At 41.0% G+C, this 27,855-nt stretch overlaps 1 protein-coding gene across 2 annotated transcripts in view; it reads right to left on the bottom strand.

The window, feature by feature from the left end:
• Positions 1-27,855, bottom strand: part of myo16 (myosin XVI) — an 84,224-nt gene that overhangs the window by 54,391 nt on the left and 1,978 nt on the right. Inside the window, exons 1-2 of one of the 2 annotated variants that reach the window (XM_029492896.1) lie at positions 8,998-9,213; positions 5,214-5,483 (exon numbers count right to left, since the gene is read on the bottom strand). In XM_029492896.1, coding sequence (XP_029348756.1) covers positions 5,214-5,483; positions 8,998-9,025 — 298 coding nt within the window. In that variant the 5' untranslated portion in view covers positions 9,026-9,213. Of the gene's footprint in view, positions 1-5,213; positions 5,484-8,997; positions 9,214-27,855 lie in introns of those variants that run through there. The other variant, XM_029492897.1, reaches the window with a different exon arrangement.

Raw genomic sequence — 27,855 nt, 5'->3', positions numbered from 1 at the left:
TGAAGCAACAATGACGAGTTATCAAGCGAGCCAAAGGTTTAATATTGGACACTCAGAACAACACAGTAAATGAAAATTTTCATCACATTTGCCGAAAGTGGCCTGTTTTGTCCACTGAACAGGACATCTGAGTGTTGGATCGATGCGAGGTGGTGGTGATGGCAGCCTCACTGATAAATAAAAGACAGTTAAATGGCTCATGATTCCCAAGACATCACTTCTACTCAGTGGTACATTGATTTTAAACTTCTGCTACAGTGTTGTCCAGCACAGTCACTGCAATTAAAATGGGATTGTAGAGAATATATTGTCCTTCGAAAATATCAATTCAGAAAACAAAAAAGAAAATCAAATTCATCTGGTTTGAGGGGTATTTATAAGCTGGGGAAAACGGACAAAGGCCTGTTTAAAGTCCCAGAAAGTTGGCAGCTCTATTTGTTAAGCCTCGCTGCACTAATCTGGAGGCGGGGGCTGCATCAGCACAAATGGCTGAACAGTGTATAACACTGGCTGTGGTGCACATAGCATTCTTATTTTAGCCATGGCATGATTCAATTTTATGTATTATGTCTTAAGCAATGCTCCAGAACACCACACAAGAATGAAAGCTATTACTGTTGCTTGCTTGTTTCACTTCCTCTGATTGAGTCTGTGAGCCACTGCAGGATGGATCCATACACACTGATCAATGATGGAAGGTTGGTATGGAGACTCCCCTCTTCATGTATACACCACATCCACAGTAATTATACTTTCATCAAGTGCCAGAATATTTCAACCTCTTGATGAATAAGCAATCACATTTAACACACATACACACACAAAAGCACAGGGGAAGAGCACTCACTTATGAATGCAATCTGTGCACAATCCTCATCAGCAATGTTTCTGGTTCACTTTGGTGTTCCCACTGAACAGAATTTAAAGTAAAGGTAAGGTGATATTTTTGCACCAGTGGAGTTTTGACATAAGGGCTGTACTAGATAAGAAGTCATAGAACAGCAGAGACAGGAGGAATCATTCTCTAGTGAGCATGACTCTTCTGGCTATCCTTTCAATTGTTGTGAAGATATTTCTATTACCTAGATCTAAGTTTTAGTGTATTTAATTGCTGCTCAAAATATTTACTTTGTAATTTGCAACAGCTCATTTTGTGCCAGAAGTCACAATCTAAGTAAGCACTGAAATGTCATATTTAATGTCATTTTCGTGTTAACAGGAAAAGGAATAACAAAAACTGACTCCAGGTTCCATGGCTGCAAGGACAACAGCTGCTGCCTTCCCACTAGTGTGTCGCTTTGATGATGTTAGGATATTGGTTTGGGAAAAGCAATTTCACCGGATGTCAAACCACAAGTTAGCCAGATGTTTGCATATGACAGATAGCAATGGGGAAGTGAGATGAGGTACATTGTGTTCCTATCAAACTACTGTACTATTTTTATTTTTTCACCTTAACCCTACAATAGCTGTACTCACCTGGTCCCACTTTCCTGCTGCCTTCCAAGTTTTTACTCTTTCCTCAACAAGTATGCTCTTGTATAGCTTTATCTATCCTGCTCTTTTTCACCTTCATCTTACTTCCTATATAAGACAATCAAGAAAAAAATGTATCATTTGTGATTTTGTGTATGTGACTAAATTTCTGCTTTATGTATGACTCTAATCCAGAACGAGCTCAAACAAGCTTTAATTAGGACATAACGTGTCCCCTTCAATCTCACTATCTCTCTCATTCTGTTTCATGCACAACCTCTTTCTTTCTTTTGCCATTTTCTTCTGTCAGTGTGATTTGGCGAATCTGTCTTTCTTTCCTGTACAATAAGTAGTTCTCAAAAATAATGATGAGTCAACGAAACATCTTTTCATCCATTATTTTTTTTTTGGAGAAATCAAGACCATCTGGAGGACACAATGCTGAAAGCTGAAAACTAATTAAACTGAGACATGTGCCCTTCATTCAAGATAACATTAATGTTCCAGATCTAATTATCTTATGAACAGTCTATCAGCCTCATTTCATACTTTACACATGAAGGACTCTACAAGATGAAGGTCTAACAGTAATAGTGAGAGTGCTGAAAAATACTGACATATTTGATATAGGCATGAAAAAAAAAATCACTTGTATAAAGAAAATGAAATTACTTATCACATTCTTTTAATGTTTGTGTTGTAGTATACTTTCTAGGCATAAGAATGGGTTATTATAGCGCTGACAGTTGGTTACAACTACAAATTTTCTTTTACTCCCATTTTCCAGACTAACACAAGTTCTCATTGTAGCATGTGCTGATAAGCATCGCTCATCTCTTAAATTGTTTCTATAGTAAAGAATTGTCACTGTTCTTTATCACTATAGTAAAGTGATAAAGAATTATCACTAAGAGCGCCAGCATCACTGAGTGATGTTAACAGCTATCATAATAACTGATCAGAGTGGTTTGGACAGACCAATTGTACCTTATAAGGACACATGGAGAAATTAAGTCAAGAACAGCAGAAGTGATTATGACCTGAACAGTCATAAGTCTTGCAGCTAAATATTTTATTATTTCTGTGTGTGTGTGTGTGTGTGTGTGTGTGTGTGTGTGTGTGTGTGTGTGTGTGTGACCATCACCAGCCCTCCCTGGAAGCTAGTTTGTGGATTTTTATTGAGTGGAATGACCTTTGTGTGGCTGGGAGGGCAGTGCTACACCTCAGTGAATATAGGGGGGAATAAAGGACAGATAAGATGCAGAAGAATGGACAGGGGAAGGGAGGCAGGTGGTGCAGGTAGGAACTGGTGGAGTTAAGGATCCTGTGCTTTTCCTGTCACCTCACTCAGGATTAAGAGAGTCCAGAGGGTTTCTGTGTAGGTCTCTGGAGAGATGGGAGTCAAGGTAGGTGAAGACGTCCCTAAAGAGGAGCTGAGTCAAAGATAGGATGCATACTGATGGAATAAAGAACAGCTCAGGCCATTTTAGGCAGGATTCATCAATTCTTTACCATTTCTTCAATTTGACACCACACATGCATGTAGGCATTCCCTAAATATGAGTCAGACCATCACCAGGGCCCCGAGTCGGGTCAGGGACTGCAGCTCCCCACGCCAACCACCCTGTGTGCAGGAGCGCGTGAAGTACCAGGCCCAGGAAGCCACCAGAGCCATGTGGCACGCCGCAGCCCCCAGTGTTCTGGGCAGGTGATGGTGAGCACCACCAGACTGCCCAAGCAAGTGCATGCTGGAGCAGGGCAGGAGGGCCCCAGGCCCCCAGCACCCCCCATCCACCAGCCAGCCATCCACATCCCCCACCAACATCTCACAACCATCACAAAAGCACACCTCTATCCTGCAGCCTTCCATGACGGAGTGCCCCCTGAGCCCGCTCTGGTCCATCCCCCAAGGGTTTATGTGCTGTACCTAACTGTGGCTGTGAGAAGTCACATGGTAGAAAGTGTGTGTGCTGCATGAAGCGCGATGTAAATGCAATTTAGGAGGCAGGCAAGTGCAGGCCCGGTTCCTAGCTGGAGGTTGGGAGGGTCGCAGGTGCAGTGGTCCAGGGGACCCACAAGAAGAGTGGGGGGCCCCAGGGAATCCGGAAGTCCCCCAGCACAGCGTAGCAACAGGGGCATGACAGTCGCCCCGGCAGCCACCATGAAACTACACCAGCCAGCCGTCAAAGGGCACTGCCAGCCTCCCCAACCCCCAGGACGCAACAGGGCTCCATCCACCGCAAGCCCCCTGGCCCCAGCATGCCAGAGACGCAAGACATGGCCATGGCAACACCAGACCCCAGGAAGGCCCCCCAGGCCGGAGGATGGAGCATAAGGCTGGGGAGGGAGCAGTGAAGGAGAGCCGCAGAGTTTTCTAGTGGACCCTTGACTGAAGAGGAAGGGAAAAAATAAATCTGTCTCTCAAGTAGGGGTTTATTCAGTCTCGATCCAATCCTTGCCTTGAACATCACTAAAAGGGCATTCCCATAAGCAATGCAATCAGTGGACTAGCACCAAATTTGGGGCCTTGGTGGCACTTGGGTGGTAGATGGGCATTAACCAAAGGGGTACCAGATCTGATTAATGTAAAGCCAAGAAACCCTGGTCTTAGTCTGGCTGTTGCAATGGCACACCAGCTGCTCCCCCAGACCCCAGCTGAACCTCCTTGGCAGCCAGGGAGCAGAGATTAGCACAGTGACCTGCAAAGACTGCTGGTGGGACTGACACAGATACACCCAGGCAGCTGGGTAAATGAGTGGCAAATGACTGGCATAGACAAAACAGAAAGACAGTAGGGTTGGATAATTGGCAATTCCCTTAGAGTAAATTGTGGAGACCTCTTGAGTCTTATGTATTCATTGGAAGTCTAAAATCCATCCTGTGCCTGAAAATTTTATTTATTTTTTTTCTTTAATATGGCAGCCATATTATAGTCCTCCTTAAACCTGATGCCTCAGGGCAGATATGATTTATTGTTTGTCTAAAAAAAGCTTTCAGTCCTTTTGGATAAATGCTAAAATGTGCACTACAAGCTGACAAAAAACACAGAAATAGTTAAAGTTTACAAATCCTCTGAGGTTATGAGTTAAGTTAATCAAAATCTCTTTATATATTTTTTTTTAAATGCTAAGCTCCATGACTATTTTTATCTTCAGTGTCATCTCTATTTATAGAAAACAAAAATCCTTTGTGTACACCCAGTTTTGGAAAGCTACCATTTGATAAAAAAATGTTTGAATGGTTGAAGCGATGCCCACTGTTCATTGTCCCTGAACTAATATTTTAACATGCTAATGTTTGTTTTGATGCATCACAGTATGTTTGCAGTACAAATGTGGGAAAAAAAACATTGGTCCATGTTTAAAACCACCAACCAATAAGCAGCTTTGTCATAAGCCATCCTCTTATACATTATTTTATCTCAGAGTTAGACCTGGACAATGTATCCAAAATTTATATCACAACATATTTACTCCATAATCAATATATTCTACATTCTTGATCGATAAGATATAATTCCAATATGGTCTTGTTAGCCAAATGGACAACGCCCAGCAAAACAAATTGTGTTACCTACAGTTATTAGTCCTGTTTTGGTCCACTGCTCTAAACCCACTGCCAGTCCTCTCCCTCAAATGTTCACTACTTCATATTTCTCACATTACTCACACTTCTCCCATTTCACTCAATAATGACCAGGCCCCCTCTTAAACTCTTTCTTGTACCCACATACACACCTTCTTTGTCGTCATGACGAATGATGGCATCTTGTATGACATCGGCAAGGCTGAAGCGGACCTGGTGCTTCTTGCGGCGGGTTGGCAGTGCTCGAACCTTGACTCCACCTTGCTGACGCTGGAGGTTCTTTTCCCTCTCATAGTAAGCCCTAATTTGGTCACAGCGCATCCTCCTGACCAGGCGCTGGCGCTGGCCGATGGGTAGAGACTCCAGCAGACACTGGTCTATCTCCATGTTCTGACGAAAGACATTACATAGCTGGAAACAACCTGGTGAGAGAGAGAAAGCAATCTTAATATGGAGAGAAAATGTCAAAAAGCTTATACAGCTGCATAAAAATCATTGCAATCAATTGAATGCTCAGAATAATAATATTTATGTAGTACTCCATTGCCCAGACATAAGCTATGGTGAATAAGTGAAAATATTGCAGATCACAGTGTTTACTCTAACAGTCAGATGCTGAGGCTCAGATGATAAAACAAAAACACTGTCTGCCTCACCTCTTGAGAAAATGTTGTGCGTGCATACATGCATGCTTGCATGACTGCACTCTGCCCAAATGTGTGTGGGCAATGCTTTACATATTTACTGTTAAAGGAAATGTTCTTTGTCTATTTAGCCCCGAGGTGATTTGAAAGAAGCATGATAGTGTTTTGTTTGCTGTCTATGCTGTCCCAAAAGAGTGTGGTGATTCTCCTGACTCTGCATAATCTCTACCTTTCTGTGGATCCTAGCCAAACAGATCTCCTCACAAGCTGCTAATGTGTAAGCTGTGGGTGAGTTGAGTATTTAGTTGCACAAACTTTATTTCGATGTCAATATTCAAACATTAACAGGGAATTTGTTCTTGTAATCTTGCGTAAAAGTATTGGTAATTTGACAAATTCAGGCTAATGCTGGCCTGGATAACAAACAAAATGATACCCTTGCAAAAAATTGTACATTTTGCATTTTTCTTTCTGACTTGAGCACTCATCCCTCTTTGCTCCCTCTTGTTGTCTCAATATGTCATTCCATGTTTTATCAAACCCAATTTCTGTGTTCCTCTGTTGCTCTCCTTCTATTGTGCCCATTTTGGTTTAATTCTCCCATTCTCAGAACGTTTGTGTCTCCAGTGATCTGTTGGAATATGGCTGTCTTTGTCTCTCAATTTCATCGCTCTCTTCCTCCATCAGGGTGACTGAGCACGCAGCCCTCCGTTCGTCAGGTGGGAAGAATTGTTTGTGGGACACCTTTGAAGTACTACATCCTGTCCCCATGGCTCGCCGTCCCACTGTCTCTTTCCTCACCACTTTATCAGCTCTCTTCATATCTTTGTATATCCACAGAGTGATATGCAAAAGGAGTGAAAAATAGCGCAATAATAAAAGGTGTCCTCAACAGTCCTATAACGGACATGAATGGTTTGTTGTTCATTTGTGTCTACGTTACACACTAGGGACTGATGGCTGCTTGGACTAGATCTTTGTCTAACAGAAACAAAGTCATCCTTGTAGACAAATAGAGTTGCTGTGTCTGTGTGTGCTTTTTTTCTGTTTGATATATATCTCCACATTCATTCAAACACCTGCCCCCTCCACCCTTCTTTGTCTCACACACACACACACACACACACACACACACACACACACACACACACACACACACACACACACACACACACACACACACACACACACACCATCTGCTCTGGTTAGACTTTAAAGAAGTTCTTTTGTGTTCAGGTTCCAGACAAGGAGGGGGGGGGGTCGTTATTATACTGTTCGTGCCAGGTGTCCGCTTCAACTGTATTTTATTTAAGGAAGTTGGCTGTACTTTGAGCAGAAACACACAACCATATACACAAAGATGTCAACTGCCTCTGACAATATCATGCCACTCCGTCTCTCCACAGTCCAACCTTCTCATTCCCCTATTGCCTCCTTTCTTTGACTCATTTCGTTTCTTCACCTTTTCCTGTCCTCAGTGATCATTAAAGGTGAAAAAATTTTAAATTGTGGGAAATGATGGAATTGACCTGAAGCATAACATCTTTATACTGTTAGTTGGGTCTTAAAGCCATATTCCCATCATGACAGAAGAAAATGCTACCGGTTCTGTGCTGGCTGCTTCAGTATTTGATGGCCACTTACACCCTTCACATTCTCTGTCACCCTCATACATGTATAAAGCAAACACACATCCAAGGCTACAGGCTCATCAGCCCATAACTCGCTAGACATGACACACATCACATGAAATGTTAGGCTGATGCAGACATGACATACACAAAAGACATTAAACTCCAGTGCATTATTATGCATTAGAGTACAAAATAGTCTATAAAGGAGAAGACATTAAATTAAATTATACTAAGTTTGTAGAGATGTTTCGATAAAGTGATAAAAATGTGCTTGGCTAAACAAATGATGAATTCTCAGAGGACTACAAGATTCACTTTAACTGCACTTCAAATTACATGTGGTTTCAGATGCTGTGATAGAGTAGCAAACAAAAGCAGTCCCTCATGATTTGTCATAACCTGCTGCTTCTGCTGCATGTGCTTACCATCATTGATTGCTACTTTATTCCACTAAAGATTTTTACATGTTTACACAAAATCTACTTGTGACGTGGTTGTAAAATTACAGAAAGGCATGTTGAAATATTTTCTTTATGCTTTTAACAGTCAAACAAAAATGACACTGGCATTTGCTGCTATGTGTGATGAATGGCTCCGAACAGACAGATGGAATGTAAATGAGAAAGGGAAAGGACAGTTGGACTGAGGCGAATGGGAAATGGGGCTGAATGGATCTGAGGAGAGAAGAAGCGAGTGGAGAGACAGATAGCACTTTCCTACCCTTCCATCTTCAGGCTATCAGTTATTGATTGAATGTAGACCATCTGATGCAAGCTGCTGCTAATAACATTGACAGCACAGAAAAGGATTCTAAATTAGACAATAGCATATATGCGCAGACGTGTAAACACATACAGGCTGCAAATTGCAGACCCCGTGAATATTGAGAATGCAGATCAAAGTATGTAACAGGCAGGCTTTTGAGGATGAGACCGGTTGGCTTCTCGTTTTCAAGGAGACACTTTATGACATCCTGCATCAACTCTATTGTAGAATTTACTTCTCTATCCCCCTCATATCCCTCATCATCATTTGTCCTCTCTACATCCTTCTTAGCCATCACCTCTCCGATATCAACATCACTTTCCCTTATCCCTCCCTAAGTCTGCTCATCACTCTCTGCACTACTTGGCTGCAGTCTTCATATATCACTCATACCAACCTCACCTCCTTTTCCATTTCCCAGTTTCACCATACCCTCCCTCTCTCCATAACTCCACTAAATCACCCTCAGTGTTTCTCCATCTGTCCTTCATTCTCTGAAATTACTTTCTCTCTCCGTCAGCCTGTCAGTGTGTTATGAATATGCCAGACGCTCATGGGATCTGCATCTTTGTCGCTTTATTTAATCTTTTCCTCCCTCTATTGCTACCTGCCGCATTCACCGGTCAACTTCACACATCTGCAGCAGCTCTCTGCAGCAAGCTCACACACCCACTTGCTGCACACATACACACATGCACACACAGAGGGTCACAAATACCCATTTGAAGTTTAGCAGGTGACCTGAATCCTGAAGCTCATTAACTCATACAGTTTATGAAACTTATATTTACATTTAGAAAGTGCTAATACCACAGATTCACACCCAGGTCTGAGGCATGCACCTGCACACACACTTGCATGCACAGATAAAGGGGCGCTCAAGAACTACTTACAGCATTTGATGAAATGGTAGTGAGACATTTTCTGAGCAAAGTCAGACAGTCCGCCCGTCAGGTAAAAAGGTTGGCAAGGAGTCAGTAAGTTACAGAGTCAGACAGTCGGCAGCTACAGGTTCCAGCAAAACTAACTAATGCAGAGCCTGTAACCCGGCAGGATGCATTATTAATCTGGCTCCCTGCATGCTATCCAAACTCTGTGCCTCTATCTGCATTATTCACCAGCATCGGCAGCAGCTCCAGTTGCAGCCCAGCCAGCATCTACATGGGCTCAGCTTTACACATGCACACGTACGTACACACACACACACACACACACACACACACACACACGCACACACACACGCACACACGCACACACGCACGCACACAAACAGACATACGCTCCCGTAATCCACCCGCTGGTAAGGGGAGCTGCGGCTGTTTCTCCCACTCTTCACCTACAGCCAGATAACAGCCGCACAATGTCCTCCTAGCCACGACCAACGCACGTGCTCCATTCGCGTCACTGACTGACAGCCGGCTCAGCCCACCTACTGCTCAACACACCCCCAATGACGCAATGCTTTTCACCTCCTTACACACCATCCTCTCAGTCTCTTTCCACCAAACATACACACACACACACACACAAAGACAGTGACTCATACAAATGCACAGTTGTTTTTGACAATTTCATGCAGAAAAAAAAAAGAAGAAAAAAGGTGAGGGGAGATGAAACAGACAAAGAAAGAGTGAGGGCTGTCCCTGGAAAAATGTAAAGATATAGTCAGTAGAGAAAAACAGAGGAAATATAGATACAGCAGGGGGAGCAAGAGAAAGAGAAATAAGCAATAAATGGAGTGGGGGGTGTTAAAATGGATAGCAAGGCAGCTTGAGAGAGAGAGAGAGAGAAGCTGCTGCAGTGCGGTTTTTGCTGCGGTGACAGGTTAAGTGCTCATCAATGGTCTTAAAGTGGCCACAAATTAACGACGGATAAGTATAGTTTACTAATATAGTGGGACTTGCATCTGTCACCTTTCAACAGACACACACACAGTGCGAGTGTCTTATAGGCAATCACTATGAATTTCTACTTTTGGGGCTGATTTGCATATATGATTATATTTGCTTCTATTAAAATCAGGATTTGTACATGTAATGGGTGACCAAGGAGAGAGGAGAAAGCAAGGGTAAAGAAATGGAAGAGAGGAAGAAGGGCTCCACACACACATCCAGTATGGTTAAGCATAAAACAATTTAAAAGGGTGTGTAGTGTGTGCCAAAAGGAGAACTGTGACAAGTATTTTGAAAATCTGTGCCACGTTGCTCTTGCATATCTGCAGGTCATATATGCTGCATTTGCAATGTCCCACTCCACATGCCTTTGTACAACAGTAAACGGGCATGTTGAGAAGGCATAAAAGAGTGTGCAAAGCAGGTGAGGTTCATTTTGTGACAATAGTGAACAACTAGGGGGAGCCGAGAAAGCAAGAAGACACAAACTGGTAGATGGATGTGTGTGTGTATGCGTGCCAGACTCCATGCTCGAGTAACTCCTGTCACGGGAAATCAGGTCACAGAGGCAACTCTCTGCATCTCCAAAAACAATGAGTCTAACCTCTGCCTGAATGAAACAACATGGCAACTTTGTGTGTTCTGTATAATCCCACCTCCATGGGTTTGCATAGATTACTGTACAGTGAATACTAAAACTGCATTGCTTAACACTATTCACACATGCATATGCACACACAGACACAGAAATTCACACCTCGGCTGCCCTTGCCAGTCAGATAGTGTCATATTTTTGGTCAAGGATATCACAATGACTAACCCATTAACACTCTACCACAACAACACAGATTTCACAGTAGATCTGACAAGAAAATGTCATGTTTTTCATTCCAAATGTCAGTAGGCATTAGCGGCTTGAGCAAAATCTCACTCTCTGTGCCTGTAGCTATAGGCTTGTACTAGCTGTATCAGGGAGCAGTGATGTGCTGGAACACTGGGGAAAAAAAAAAGGTAACACAAGTTCTCAAATCGAGACATCCTGCTAGAGGGCAAGACTAATCTCGGGTGTGATAGTGAGAAGAACGGGTTGGAGTCATATTCTTATAATGGCTACTTCTCTGCAGCTACAATCAGGTCAAGCACCCACAAATAGTGAGCCTGTCAGAGGAAATACAAATACAGGACTGACATTTTCTGTGTCACAACACAGTTACTGGTTATGTAGGTTTATTTAAAACACTAGTAAGGAATATAAGAAGTGTCAATTTAGTACCAATATGCCAATTTCCACTGTGCTCACTCACAATTTATCTTTAGGTTTGCATCAATATCAGTCTAGGGTATGTTTTTAACGGAATTAGAACTAACATTATGAATGGTAATTGTGTAGCTGTTTCCAAAAAGATGACAAATTTCTCTGACACATTTTTCTTCTTATTCCATCAACACCCTCGGATGTCAGTCAACACTCACTGAGTAACCCTGAGTGACCCTACAGTGTCTTCATAACCATACTATAATCTTATTAAATGTTACTAATAATGTGGGATGTCTGATGCAAGAAATTATGGAAAACCAAAGACACTTGGTGATTTTGGGCGTGACGCATTGAACTGAATATGAAAAGAAATCTCCTTGGATTCATTGTTCATGATATCAGATTTACAGAAAATAATATTTATTTATTTTATTAGCAAAATGAAAAATGTTTTTCTTTTTGCATGTGTTACACAGGTAGCATGATGTTTTATGTTTTGTACGTTGTGCACACATGAAACACCACTCAAAGCTTTTTCGGAAAGGAAGCGTTGCAGGCCATGAAACACCAGAAACAAGGACCTCTCCAGCCCCAAAAGACAACTTGACAGCTTGTGTATGATCGCAATGCACACTTAATGAAAAACACAAACATTCTCTCTCTCTCTCTCTTTCACACACAAATGCACGCACACATACAACCAAACACACGAAGACTTGCACTCACTCACACAGACCCTGTGACACAAACTACCATTCAGGTTAATCAAGTGCATCTCTATTCACTGGACTGCGTTATCTCCTTTGCCTTGCTAAGTGTTTATATTAACTGCTCTTCTGACCCAAAATTGTCTTTGATTGTCCGTGAGCACAAAACAATACTGTATATTATTGCAAAATGCTTTTCCCGACAAGGTGCTCCATTAAAAATGCAGTGATTTTTATATTTTTCTGCATGCATTGTGATACACATGCTGAGTGTTTCAAGATGAGATGTCATCTTGTTTTTCTGTTTCTACATTAGGTTATTGTTACAATTCCTGAAACTGCTGTTTGTCATATGCCTACCTTTATACACACAAACATTTAGCCACAAGATTGTTGTTGTGGATGATTAGTTAAAACATATGTAAGAATATGTATTCACTGGGTTTTAGAGTGTATAGTGTATATCATGCAAGGGTGTGCCAGCTCTACCCTGGTAGTCATTTCATAGCTGCTAAGGGTGAGAGAGAACGAAATGTGCAGTAGCTAGATGTAAGAATGAAATATTTATGGCTAAATGCAACTGAGAAGTGGTCATCTAAAAGAGGGAACATATCCTTTGAAAATGGGAATATGCAATGATGTAAATTTAGAGTACATCCCTTCCTGTTCTTAGACAGTGTGATTTCCCATCAAAGAATCAACTTTTTGATTTTCAGCATAGACAAATTAAAGGTTATCTAAGTGAGATACAGACACAAGGCGAAAAGTTTGTAGGATTCAAAAACAGGCAAAACAGGTTTAAACAACATTACGCACAAACTAAACATGAATCTAAATTGAGTGTATGAATTCTCCAGATAAGAAGTGCAAAAAAAATAAATAAATAAATACTTTTGACTTTTCTAGCTCTTTTCTATTCTTGAAGGCAGTGTGAAAGAATTTGCAAAGCTGAAATTCTCTTGGATGTGTGTCAAGGCTTTTTTGATAAAATGAATTAATAATTGATGAATTACTTAAAAAAAAAACTATCATAAATAGAAACAGCTTTCTGCCCACAGACCCCTGTTTGTATGTGTGAAATCTCTTTTAATCTGAACATCACCCTGTGGGCTGGATTATATTGTAAAACAACCAGTTTTCCTCCAAATCAGCAGCTCAGTTCAGGTTTAAACTCGACAGCAGGCATTACTAACAAATATTCATAATACAACGTATTAGCCTAGCAACAATATCGGTCAATTCCAAGATGGACTGTTGCCTGCAAGGGGATTTCAATGCTTCTCTGCATGATGCTACAGAGAACAAAAAAAAAAAAAAACCAAAAAAAAAAAAACAGCACTGACTCAGATAAAGGTTTATGTGCCTTGTTGAAATCCAAATAGAATGTAATTAATGCTGCATTACAAAATTTAATAACTTAGTCTTAGCCTTGACAGAGTGACAGTTTAAGAAGTGCTTATGGAGGAGAAACAACTCCCTGCTTTTCCTCCTTTTCCTGCATTTTTTTTAATTGTCTGACAGATCAAGTTAAGTCAAATTACCGATTAAAGCCTAAAAGCTGCAGAATGCTCAGCTGATCGGAATCAGCAGTATTAAATTTAATATCAACAAAATAGTTTCATACAATATTTGTGAAGAAAGGATGGTTTTCTAGCGACCTCATCCATTTTTCCATGATCTCATTGTTCTCACTTTTAAAAATTATCTGGAAACATCACTTAGGACATATAGTCTTAGTAATACAGCCCTCTGACAGCAGTAAATCAGTGCAATGAAAAAAAAATACATAAAAGCAACGAACAACAGATAATGACAGACCAGTGAAACTATCCATCCATGTAGAAATCAGTCACACTTTCCAATTGTACAGAGGGGGTATCATTGCGTGACTTAATGGTGCATAGCTGTTTTCAAGCCAAATGCTTCTTTCAACAGTTTACACTGGTTTTGGCACTGAAACACTTGTGAAACACCTACCAAAGCAACAGAAATTATATTAGTGACCAACTAACATAAAACATAAAAACATACATGAAATGTAAAAGTTGAGTCCCAACATTGTAAATCAGCTCTCAGTATTCACCAAAATATTGTAAAAAGCTCTCTAAGGGTATGATTATAAATACATTTTTCCTACAGCGTGACATAGACTGGCCTGTCTTTTAGGCAAGTTGGTAAAAACTGAATTTTAATTTAATTTGCATCTATGCAATTCCACAGCTAAGATGTTAAAAACTTAAATTTAGAGGTGTGTAAGTGAAGGACAGAGAGATGACATCTGTCAAATCATTCAGTTGGTAGATTCCTTAAGACTGGTGGGTTGATTTAGTTCATTATCATTGTAGCCAAGGGTGAAAAAGGACAAGATGGAATCAGGAGAGAGGGGTCAGTCAGAATGAACAAAGTGGACTAGTGGACTTCCCAAGATGAACAGCTCACTTTTTTGACAATAATTATATTTCCTTTTCTTCCTATTAGGTCCATCTCTTGCTGCCTTTTTCTATCTTTTACTAGAGTCACCCAAAGCACAATGGACAATCTGGTAATGGAAAGGATGCCTGCAACATTCAAAAAGAGACAATCAGTAACCACACTGGTGACAAAAGAAAAGCACCAACTTCAGTGTGTGCAGCTCCAAACAAAAACAGCATCCTCATCTTACTTATTTTGCTCTCAGCTGACTGAGAGTGAAAACCATGACCACTGCCTGACTCAGACTGTATTAGTGACTCATACTGAGCTCAAAGACTCAGTGGGTTTCAACAACCAACGCACAACGCCCTGCTTATTTTCTGATGCTAAGCTCACAGCTGCTGAAACTGAAGTACCAATATTCCCTAAGATACCTGGCATACATTTATATTGTACTTACCACACATTCCGAATCATTCTAAATTATACTCAAACCACTGTTTAATCTCCTTTGGCAAAACCCCATTGGGGCTGGCTTGGAAGAGACTTAACAACCTAAATGTCAGTGTAAATAAAGTTAAGTTTGATTTCAATGGTTTGAGGAGGCTTTTATAGCATCTGTAGCATGTAGTTGTTGACAGCTTTGGAATATCAACAACATTCCAAATCAAGTGTTGAGATTGGGGATCTAGAGAGTTAAGAAAAGATTAACCAGTTTCCTGTGGCAAAATATTCTAGTTTTTAGCTGGGTGTAAGTAGCAGTTGTAATAGCTAATTTAAATTTTTTACTAGGCCCTGGACAGCAGCAAAATTCTCAATGATTCTTTCCAATTCTTGTATCATTACAAATGTTTAAACTGATAAAGAGGTGCTGTGCAAAGGGAAGAAAGGAAACCAAAAAGACAAAAAGGCTGGTATTATGAATCTGCTAAGTGTTTTCATGGTATTTATCTGCTTTACGACATCACTTCACTGAAACAACTGGTGGTATGTTTCTGCTCTTTCAAGTTTCTGTCACACTACAACTCACCTCTCCACCTGGATCTCAACTTCTTGTAGATCCATATTCCTCTGAGACAAGAAGTTGTTCCCAGACTGCTGTGCTAAATTTTGTGAAGCCTTGCAGAGAGTCACAAGATCAGATTCTTCACACCAAATATCCAGTGTACATATTCTGCTTTTATGCTATGGTTGAAGGTTTTAAATCACATCTTCCTGTTTGCCACAAAAAAGGCAATTCACTGCCATGAACTTTATCCATGGCAGTGAATTGATAATTCTGGTAAATTTTTATCTCTAATTTCTTCATTGTCCTACTGACAGACAAAAACACAAAGCAAAATATACTGGTTTATTCCTTTCTATCTTGTTCTTTGCTATCTTGTATATCTGAGTGATTATATTGGAGCGAATTATCAGTTTTACTGTGCTCACCTGAGGTTATATTACAATGACACAGATGGAATTCTATCACATTTGGTACACATGAGAGCACTGGGAGTATATTTTCCTTGATATTTGGTTTATATTTTCATTAGCTTTAACTATTCACTATCATTTCAGCATGAAAAGTAATGGTATGAAACCAATGCAACTGAGCCTGTTAGCTGCAGCCGGTTGGATGCACTTGTTTGCATCCCCAGTATGTGAAACAAAGGCACAAAGAAAAGCCATGCTTAATACACCTGAGAGTCCACACACTTTTAATCTTCTAAATGGGCATTCCTAAAAGCCTAAAGTGCTGTGAAAAGGGCCCTATGAAAAAGGATGGCCACTGACAAAAACCAGTTTTAACAAATAATAATTTGTTAATAGGCACAACTGTAAAACTGAACCCGATTCTTTGTGTGTGTGGGCATGTATCAGCTGGTTCATGTCCAGTCACCATATTTGACCACAGCCATGCCAAGTAGCTGACACCACAAGGGCACACACTAACAAACCACACAAGCTGACTTCAGCAGGGTGGAAACACATCATCATGTCACTAAGCAACCCTGCTGAAATGCCTCCTTCCCAGTAGTCATGAACAACGGAGAAGCGAGGCCCACAGTGGAATAAGAGATGAAAAATAAAATTAGACTCAAAGTTTAACTAAATCACATGAGAAAGGATTAAAAAGCAGAAAGTTAAATGAGTAAAACAGCTTAGAGCTAAACTCTGATTATTTACTTACAACTAGCTAGAATATTGGGGGGAGGAAAAGCTATGTTGAGCTGTTGCTACAAGGCAGTTCTGTTCTCAAAGTGGAGAGACAGCAAGATAAGAGAGCTACTGACCCACTTGTGCTGCCAACCATAACATACAAAACTCAGGCTCTCAGTCAGTCACTCAATCAAGCTTTTAAACCGAGTTAAAACATTTCCTAGCACTGTTAGTGCTAGAGCCCTTTAACATCCATCAAGATGTCTCTTTACCATAAATATATTGTACAACAGAAGGACATACAGGGGATGACACTTCATAGAACTGTCATATCTCACTCTAAATTTGAACAATGATTCAATTGTGAGCCAAAACGTTCATATTTTTACTACAATGATGTGCCACAAATTGACATTAGACGAAGTTTGCCTTATAATCCAGCAGAGGGTGCTCCATATCAGGCCACAGGTCAAATTCAGCTTGACCCATGGTATGCCCTATGACCTGTCAGTAAACTTAGCTACTAACGAGGACAGTAATAAACCAACTCATCCTGAGCAGCACCAAAGCACCGAAGAGTTAGTGTGTACCAGTATTTTTGATCCAAAACATCAGATGGAAGTTTGTTGACTTTTTAAGAAGCAGTTATCTTATAATACAGGAACAACAAATATGCAATTTCGCAAGCAACTTTCTTGCTAATGTGCCAACAAAGTACATCCAAGGGAGGACTAGAGAACATGTGACATGTGAACTGCACATAATTTGGTTGACTGCTAGCTACTTTGAGCAACAAGATATTCAGGTTTGCATTATAGACTAGTACTGTTTCAGAAGAGGGTTAGTTAAAAAATTTTGTGATGTAACTGGAAAAAATTTCACAGCAATCTCAACATGTATCATATCACTGTATAACACCACACTAAATAATTTGAAACTGTGTATTCATCCCCTTTCATTCATAATTAATGCTCTAAGCCTACCAACAGAACTGAGGTAGGACATACTGAGTTATAGCAGTCTCTCTCAAAGACTGCACTTGCCTCTATCTCAGATAATCTATCCTGATTCATTTTTTAACGTAACAATCATTTCTGTCCTGCTCTGTTTGTATCTCTACATTCTGCCTTTACTTCTGAACTCTGTCTTGGATGAGTGCAGGTAAATCGGTTATATGTGTCAGTATAAAATTCTTTAACCTTCATAAACAGACTTGTTTGCTAATTGGGGATTTTTAAATAAATAAGGATGATCTAGTTAGCAATGGCAGCTAGATGAGAAGATGCTAATTCAAATGTAAATGTATCTCTTTGCATATTCTCCCTGGATACAAACAGACGGTACAGCTCATACACGACAGCCACAGGAGGCCAAAACCTGAGTTTGATGCATCACATTGGTCTTCGAACTTGAACACACTGCTCAGCAACAATGTGGCCTTGATGATAACCACAAAAAAGATGTTAAACAAACCACCATCACCTCAAATTCATCTCAGCAATGTGGGACACAATGCATTACAACAGATATGTAGTCCAACTGAGTCCTGGTAATGGATTATACTTTCCAAATCTAGACTAAATGTTGAGCCTTTGATCCCTGAAGTAATCTGTTTCTCCATTCAGGATTCTGGCCAAAGAGAAGAAACAGTGAGCTAAGGATTCTGATTGGCTTTGCTGTGATCTCTAGCCCCTGCCCTTCAGGTCTGGCCGTTTGCCCCTCAAGGGTCAATGCAGGTCAGCATCATCATTAATCATTCATGCAGATGAATGGCACGAGTTGAGCCAATGAATGTACAACAGGGTGGTGTACTGCAAAGAAAAGACAACTTCAAATCAGAGGAGTCAGGTTTACACCACAACTGCTCCACACAGGAGTTTTAGCAAGACTTTATCAACTCAAAGTTTGCTGTTCAGTACCTGTCTATGCTGCGATCTTACTGTAGAGAGGAACAAGTGATCAGACAATTTCCAAAGTGTATCGAGTATTGTCCCACAATTACTGAAACTATCAGCACACCCAGTTTCTTGACAACGCCACCAAACAACACAGGATATGCCTCTGACACAAAAATATAATCACAATAGGATCAAGCTCAAGTACATTTAGTCTGACAACCTGTATGTGTATACTCAATTTTTCACAGCGCATTCTTTTGCAATCAGCTGTTCATTCACAGAAAGAAACACATGCATTCTTCCACACTAAGCATCTCTGTGATATATTTAGACCAATGACAACTGTACAGCACATCTGCCTTTCCTTTCATTCTCTGTGGCACGCTGGGAACAGGGACCGATCTACTCTCTCTATGTTCAACTCGCATGTTCATGTAAAGACCTGAAGACAGTTGACAGAGGGGGAAAAAAAAAAAAAAAAACACATACACACTTGCCATCATCTTCAAATATCAGCCTTCACTCTAATGAGAATGGAGGGAACAGGGGAAAAGCGGAGCCTTACCGGTGAGAACCCAACCACAGGAGATACCAGGGTACGGAGGAAAGAGAAATGTGTCTGCCCGACGAAAAACCCAACAAGGGCCGCCTCCCTGTGCTCCACCACCAAATCAATTTCACAGTGTCTCACCTCCCCTCCACTGTGATGTCACTCATTCATCCGTTTCTCCGTAGCCATGGCGACTCTGCCGCTTGAACCTGTTAATTCTTCTAGGTCTGCCTTTCTCTTTGGCTCAACGTCCCTCCCCCTCTCCAGACCCATGTGAAGCCAGCCCACTTATTCCATCTGAGGGGTACAGTAACACCCTGAGCCCGAATGGAATCCACCCCCTTTCTTTTACACAATCACATTATCGGGCTGGTGGAAAAAAGTAGGAGGGTACCAAACACAAAAAGGGGAGGCACTGTGGATTCACCTCATGTTGCGTACACGCCCTGAAGAGTTTGTGCTTCCACATACTTTATTCTAGACAACCAATAAGGACAGAATTGGCAAATAGAGCTAACAGATAAGAGAAACACAAAACCCTTCATAGGTTTCCCTGGATATCTCCAGTTTAGACACGAGCCAGCTGCCTTATTTGCACACAGAAAAACACTATGCATAATGAAGCCTAAACACTGATGCCCAGATGTGTTTGTAACTCCTTAATGTGCACACACATGAAACTATACAATCAACCCTGCAGTGCAGTGTAAGGTGATGAATTGTTAATGACCAGTGGCATCATTATTAAGCTGCCCCTCTGCTAATAATCCCCATGGTGGCCTTGGAAAATGAGGAGGAAAACCTGATTACTGAGAGGCAACTCAAACAAAGATGATAAAAACACATACACCATCACCCTTTCTGAAGCTGTCTGTTTCATTCAACCATGAGCGCCATTCAAATTTTCTCTCTGATTCAGCATTCAAAATCTCTACAGATTTAAGATGTTGTCACTTATTTTTCATATATTTAACTCTCCTTTATGTACATCAACTACATACAAAGAGGAATGAATCCAGGGTGTGAAAAAGAAAGGTACATAGCATATAAAAAGATAGATATATACACATATATCTTCCTGTTGGGCAGTCTCTAAAGAGGCTGTGGTTAGCAGGGAAACAAAAGACACAGGAGCAGAAGTATAAAAAGTAATTAAGCAGTGACCGAGTAAATAAAGAGAGGAGGGTATCTCTGAAGACAGAGGGATCCCCTTTCTGTCCTATCTCTTCCTGCATCATCTGGTTTTTAATTAGCTTCCCATGGTTTTCTCCTGGAAAATCTCCCCATCTGTCGGCATCAATCCCTGCTAGACTTCGCTTAAGCTCTCAGTTGCTTCTCACATAATTAATGTTTTACCCTGAGACAGGTCTGCCAACTAGTCTTCCCCTGCCGCCATAGGAAACCAAGGAAATGGGCAAAATTTGGCATTAGTATTTTATCTGTCAAAAAAACGGCATTACTGAATCGAGTTATTTAAAAAAAAAAAAATTGAAAGCCAGTCAATTAATCCACGTGTGTCTGTTGGCAGGAGAGTCGGTTTTATTCCCGATTGTTAATTAATTCAGACAATAAAATCCACACAATGCTCCATCTTAAAAAATGCGACACTCTCTCCCGAATAAACGTAAAATGCAAGCCACTGCAATCATTTTGAACTTTATCATTAGTCCGACCTTGTTATTGTTAAATGTCTCCTGCCCTTCTCGTTATGGACCGATAGTTTGGCTGACTAGCTTCTTGGTAGCGCAGTCGGTGTTTGAATGGAAGTTTACTTTAGCTCATCCACGGTTTAACCTCCCTCTTTATGGTGATCTGAAAGTTGCGGTGTAGGTATGACTTACATTCATAGACGTGCAAGGCTTAAAATAAAAAAAAGAGATCAACGTCAAAAAACAAACCTGCACTTAAGTACAGTTTTTGAGTATCTGTACTTTACTTGAGTATTATTTTTGGGAGAATGCTTTTACTTTCACTTCACTACATTTGAAGGGTGAATAATGTACTTTATACTCCACTACATTTGTATTGATGCTAGCGTTATCTGCTACTTTTGCTCTAGTCTACCATTATTGTTCATTGTTTTTGTAACACACACACACCTCTGTGCATGTTGCCACGATGTATAATCCTCATCCTACCTGGATTATTTCTCCATAACGATCGGCTCATTCTGCATCATACATGGTGGCCGTATTATTACCTGGAACACGCATTAGCTTGTAGCCAGAGTTTGGATATCTTCTGTGGACATCACACCAACATGGTCCAACTCCTCATCACAGAATACAGGTCTGTCTCACACACACACACACACACACACACACACACACACACACACACACACACACACACACACACACACACACACACACACACACACACACACACACACACACACAACGAGTAATGTCCCGGTGTGTCAACCGATTTGGTTCCCCCCAAATTCCTGGTCCCCTTTACGCTGATTCACTGCTGAGTCGTGCGTAGTTGCTAAGTTACCGTGCGTACTTAAAGAAGAAACGCAAATAGAAACACAGCTGAGTGTACGGAAAGCGAAATGGAACAAGCCAATGTGTAGGTTACTGGTATGGTATTTATTATATAACAAAATAAATTGAGAATGCATTTGTTCGGCCATTCTTTGTCAATCTTTGTGTAAATGGATGCCAGCTAGCATAGCTGTGCGAGTAGCCTACGTTAAGTAAACCTCAGTGCCGGATCACTTACACTAATTAGTAGCTTCGAAATTGACTGCTAGCTAACTGGTTAGCATGCTCGACTGACGAACTGATGACATTATTTTTGACCTATAACGTAACTATAGCTTACCATTAATTTGGAAACGGGCGGAGCGCCTGCGAATGACATATTTCTGCTCCTCGGAAACACCCACCGGCTAGTGTCCGTATTTTTCATAATTCACGAACTCGTTGAACACAAGTTTTTCCATTTACCGTAATGAACATACAGTCATATGACAAACGCTCATCCTGGCCGCCCTTTGGGAAACTGGGTTGGGAATTAGGTTATTCCCTGGTTTAGTTCCAAGTAAGTGCATGATTTATACGAAAGTCAATGATCCAGTCACTGAACACTTAAAATATTTTTTCCCTGAAAGCCTACACATTATCTGTTATCTCTTGCACGACAGGGTCGTGGTCTACGTAATTATCATTGATCGATCAACCAGTTAAACTGTAGCATATACACAAGAAAAATTCAGCAACAAAGCATGGTATTTATTTACTCATAAAAATTATAAACAAATTAACAAATCAACAGGCGTGATCAACTCGAAGCTAAGAAGAGGTCACGTGGGATGCTGGAGCCAATCCCAGCCCACTCTGGGTGTACGTCATCACGGTTAGGTCACGTGGTGTAAACGTGAAATGGCGAAATAGCGCAAATGTAGGGTGCAACTCGAGCAGCGCTGTGGCGCAGCGGTAATGCTGCCGCCCCACACCTAGGTGGGAGGGGTTCGATTCCTGGCTAGGTAGTGTAAATGTACAATGTAATGTAACCCCGGGGTTAGTGATATAATGTTAATATGTAATGATGTAATGTATATATAATGTAATGATGATTGTAATCCGAAATGTATGTAATGTTGAATATGAATGTAAATGTCTGTAATGTATGTGTATAAAGGTCCATTTCCGGTGTGGGCACCTGAACGTGTCTACGGAGTTAGTTGGTTACGAGTAATGGACTGGGCTAATGCAGATACGGCGCCCCCCCCAGGACCTAGGCCGAACCAGACCAGACGGGTGACGGCACCCCTCCAGGAACGGACCGAGACCAGACAGGAGACAGGACGCGTCCACAGACTAGACCAGTAAAGCGAACACAACTATTTTAGTGAAAGATTATGTAATATTTGTAATATTTATGTAATATTTGAGTATATATTAACCAGTATATTAACTTGTTTTCTTGTTTTCTTCCTAATTGTAACCCCCCCCCCCCCGCCCCCACACACACAACAAATGGCCACCGATCCTTCGCCCCGCCCCCATTGGTTACTGATGTCTGTTGTCTGAAGTTCGGTAGGAAAATGTTCGGTCAGCATCAGTCCGGTGATCAGAAAGGAAAAGAAAGAAGAATAAGAAAATAAAGGGTTGAGAAATTTTCTACATTTTAAAACATGACATGACGGTGAATTGTGACAAGATCAGAAACAGGGCCGTTAGCTTGTAAGTAAGCTAACTGGACAGCTCTAATGCTAACGTCCATTAGCCTAGCTTGTATTAAAGCCCAACACAAAACGTTATTTTGGCAGAAACAGCTGAGTTTGGTAGCTCCATCAGAAGAGACGGAGAGGGCTCCAGCTGCAGTCAGGTCACAGAGACAGTGACCCATGTCACAGAGGAGGTGCAGAGGAATTTATTTAACTCGTTGGCTTTATTTCTATACAAAGATATTGGCCGCAAGGCTGACAGACCTGTATTCTGTGATGAGGAGTTGGACCGTGTTGTTGGAAGTGAAGTCCACAGAAGATATCCAAACTCTGGATACAAGCTAATGCGTGTTCAGGTAATAATACGGCCACGATGTATGATGTAGAATGACCCGATCGTTATGGAGAGGATGAGGATTATACATCGTGGCCGTATTATTACCTGGAACACGTACAGTCATGGACACGATGTATCATCCTCACCCTACCTGCATTATTTCTCCATAACAATCGGGTCATTCTACATTATATATCTTGGTCGTATTATTACCTGGTGTGTATCACCACGTTTCTTCTTTAAGTACTTCTTGTCATAGATGCAGGATGACTTTAGCTAGCTTAGCTTATGCTAATGTAGCTAGCTCTAAAGCTAAGTCTCGTTGACGCTGGTAACCATGGTACCGAGCAGTCCGGGCTAATTTCACACAGAAGAGGAGAGGAGTAGTTGAACACATGGACCGGCTGTATTCAGCTCTTTTCTTCCTTCAACATCACAACACAGTACTTTTATGAGTTTCATCCGTGCTGCTCCAGTTGAAACGGCAGCATCCTCCATCAGTATTTTTCATTTACAACCCGAACTCGGAAACAGAAATCTAATATTTTTTATTTATTTTTTACTATAAAAATGATAGATATCTAGACATGCTGCCTCACCTTTACACTGCAAAGTGCTTTACTTCCCAACAGACAAACAGCTCGTGTTTGGAGAGATTAGATGATGAAAGGTTTACAAACACAAAATAGGCTCAGCAATGGGGAACTATATAGAAATGTAGGTGATACTTGTGGTACATGAGATAAATTTGCTAAGACAGCTGGTTAATATCCACACAACCTGGAAAAAAATTTGCTCTAAGTCGGGAATTACTGCTTCCAAAATAAACATAAATGGCTGCTGCACATATTTTAGCGTCCAGGAAAGGACAAGAATACGCCAAACTTATTTTTTCTTCTCCAAGTTGACCTGTCTGGTCTCTGGGTGGGTCCAGTCTCGAGGGGTCCATTCTCTGTGGAAGTGTCTAATCACTAGTCTGAGTTAACAGCCAGTCCATCACTCACACTATAGACATACCACTTAACCTAGACATGTTCGGCTGCCCATGCCAGGAATCAAACCCGCGACCTATTGTGGGGTGACAGCACTAGCCATTATGCCACCGTGCTGTTCAAGGCACACGGCAAAAAACTGGTAGATAAGCAATCCCCATCTGTATTTTTCATTTACATCCCAGTTCATGTTAGTTGTCCATTGTAAGTCAGATTTGCTACTGAAACACACTTTGAATAAATGTAAATAGGCTGGACTACATTTATAAGCCACGGCCACATAGCACTTGTTCCTTCTACTCACACTGTGCTTTGACCAAACATTTGAACATGTTTCTGACAGTGTCACAGTTTAAGGCACAGTTAAGGTTGTTACACACTCATGATACTGTGTTCAGGGAGTTGTAATCCACTTTGTACAATTTTGAAGTAACTGAAGAAATGTTGAAGCAGATAGTAGTTATTTAACTTATTTATGTAATAATTAATCCTAATAGGTTTGATAACAGATTAGTCATCAACACATTCGGCAGCAAAATGTGACCCTTATCACTATGTGGGATTGCTAATACTCATGCATGCAGAATCATAGTGCTCTTTATTTAGCACTGCACTGGCACGACATGGCAACTCTACAGCGACAACTCATCTTTTTCTCATCTCCTGGTCACAAAGGTAAACCTGTGGTCATGGTTCCAGTTAAAGTTAACACCCTGTACTCCAGAATAAGGTCAACTGGCAAATTTAAAAAGGATGAATGAATGTGGAACGAAGTAAAGAGGTAATAGAAGGACAAGGGACAGGGTTGAGATAGAATTAAACCTTGGAACTGAGGTCCATTGAGTGAATGACATATTCACACTTATATAAAATGCATATACACACACACACACACACACACACACACACACACACACACTCCCAAGTGAGGAACCTGTAATCCAAAACCAAAGCAATTCCATTCACAGTATGGTCAGAAATGCAGCTTTATCCTTCTCCATGTATCCGTTCTTAAAAAAGAGAAAAGTGAATACAACAGTCATTTATTGCCTACTCCTACACTTGCTCTCTTTGTCTTCACTATTCGCACTATCCTTCACCTTAAATCCTCTCTCTTTCCCACGTACCACCATCAATATAGCCTCTAACTCTCTCCAGTGCCCACTGATGTAAATAACAGAATACAAGAATGGCTGTAAGCAGGACAGTATCATAGCATTTTCAGAGGGAGGCATCATGCCCCATTAAGTATTGACCTAATTTGATTATAAGTTGAATGTGAGGGATGACATGTTTGAAATCAAGTGCACAAACATCACAGCGAGACACCATCTTTCATCTCAGTGTAATTTCCCCCCACGGCATCTTGGTTAGATCAAAGCAGCGCTTTTAAAGGGAATACTTAACCAATCCGGTTGAAATCATTAACATGGCTCTGCAGCTATGCTCCTACTCCTACTCAGCACTCTAATATATGTTGCATTGTCTAGCTCCAAGCAAGACAACCTGTTAGGTGGACAAGTGCTTGTGCGCAAGTGGGTAGGAGGATCCGTGTGTGCTTGTATCTCTGTGCACGATATTTGATAGAGGTGGGAGCAGTGAAGCGGTTACATTTCATCCACCTGCCCTCATACACATTCCAGCAAGAGGAGAGAGCCAGCTGCTTCCTGAGCTTCCCTCTCTACCCCTCTTGTCTATCTTCTCTGCTCTGTCACCTCTTTTTTTCTTGATGAAGAGAGCTTCGACCATCTTTCCCTGTCACCACCATGCCATGTCACACAATCATGATCATTTCAGCATTGACTCCGACAAACCAAACTGCCTTCATAACAATCAAGAGCCAGTTAATATGGAGAGGTTTTTTTCTCTCCATCGTGTAAATGCCAGTACTGTTCACTTTATCTGGATTTTTTTCATCACTCAAAAACTGCTTTAACACTTCAGTTCAGGGTTACAAAAAGCTGAGAGGCGATACATGTTCACACAGACACACAAATGTAGCAGAATCAAGTCCTGTCAAGCCCAGACACTGACCCTGACCCCGATGTCCCTTACTGACATGGTTTCCAATGATAGCCCTGGAAAGGAAACAAAGTCTGCAAGAGCCTCTGTCACATGCCAGTGGCAGCGAGCCTGCATTAGTATGAGGAAGTCTTCTATAGAAAGATGGGGTCAAATGGGGAACAGCCTTCCCCTGCCCCTCCCAAAGACTATAATACAGGCTTGGTTAACCTTTGTATGCACCTGTTTAGTGGCAAACCCATGCGGACGGCTCTGCTTTGATGATATTGTTTCATCATATGAGGGAACTCTCAAACCAAAGGTTTTGAATTTAATCTTACCCTGCTGGAAGTCTTCCACTCGAAAATAACATGTTGTTGCTGCTGGTGCCAGCAGTGCTTCCCACCACCTGTCATTAGCTTTAGCTGCTGTTTGAGTAGACCAACTGTCCACTCCCATGGGCCTCCCTTATAAGAATAGTCTGGGATTTCATTCTCATTTCAAAATCACTATTTTACTTGTGCTGACAACTGAGATATGTATAAAAAATAAATGTAATGATACAGTGTGCATGGATTTCTCTTTCTGCTTATTTTCTTTCTTTCTTTTTTTTTTTATTTTCAGGATCTTAATCATCCCAAGAAGCCAGTACTTCCAGCAATGTCCATAATCAGTTCAATGTAACATTTAAGACATTTAGACAAATAAACTGTAGACTATTTTGTCTTAGTTACTTATTTAAAAAATGTCAACAGTTAAAATCAACTCATCACTCATCTTTGAAAAAGATGTATTGAGCTTTTTGTTGTTTTGGATGTAGCTGTGTGAAAATTCATAGGTTGGCACAAGTGATGTCATCCTGACATGCAGACTATAGTAGTTGAGGCTGAAGACTACAAGTATGGAAATGCAAAGCTTTGGTGTGGGGAATTAGAAAGAACTAAGCTACCAGTTCTTTTTAATGATGTCCACATCTCTGCATGAGGCTGGTGGCTCCATTAGCTGCCAGCAGCAAAAGACACAAGTGCCGACTAAACTGTCAGCAATTGGGTTGCATTTTGGGTCATGTATGTGCCAGGTTTTGTCAAGGAAGCAGAATCTGTAGAATTTACTGTATATATTTTCGTGTATATTGCACGTTTGCACATTTCTTTCAAGATTTGTATATATTTTACAGATTATAAATAGCCCATAACATAGTGGACAAGATTTTGAACTGACCAGATTAAAGGGTGTGATAAACCTATACCTTCCTCAGATGAACAGTAACCCTCTTAATCCCATCCCACCCCCACTTCTCTCTCCCTTCTCAGCTGTCTGCCTTCTGACGTCAATAAATGCATCTATATACTCTGTGTCTGTGTTTATATGGCCACTATACA

Source organism: Echeneis naucrates, chromosome 21 (assembly GCF_900963305.1).
Source record: "Echeneis naucrates chromosome 21, fEcheNa1.1, whole genome shotgun sequence".
NCBI classification, from domain to species: Eukaryota; Metazoa; Chordata; class Actinopteri; order Carangiformes; family Echeneidae; genus Echeneis; species Echeneis naucrates.
Note: the sequence above shows the minus strand (reverse complement) of the source record. Positions and strands in the feature narration are given on the sequence as shown.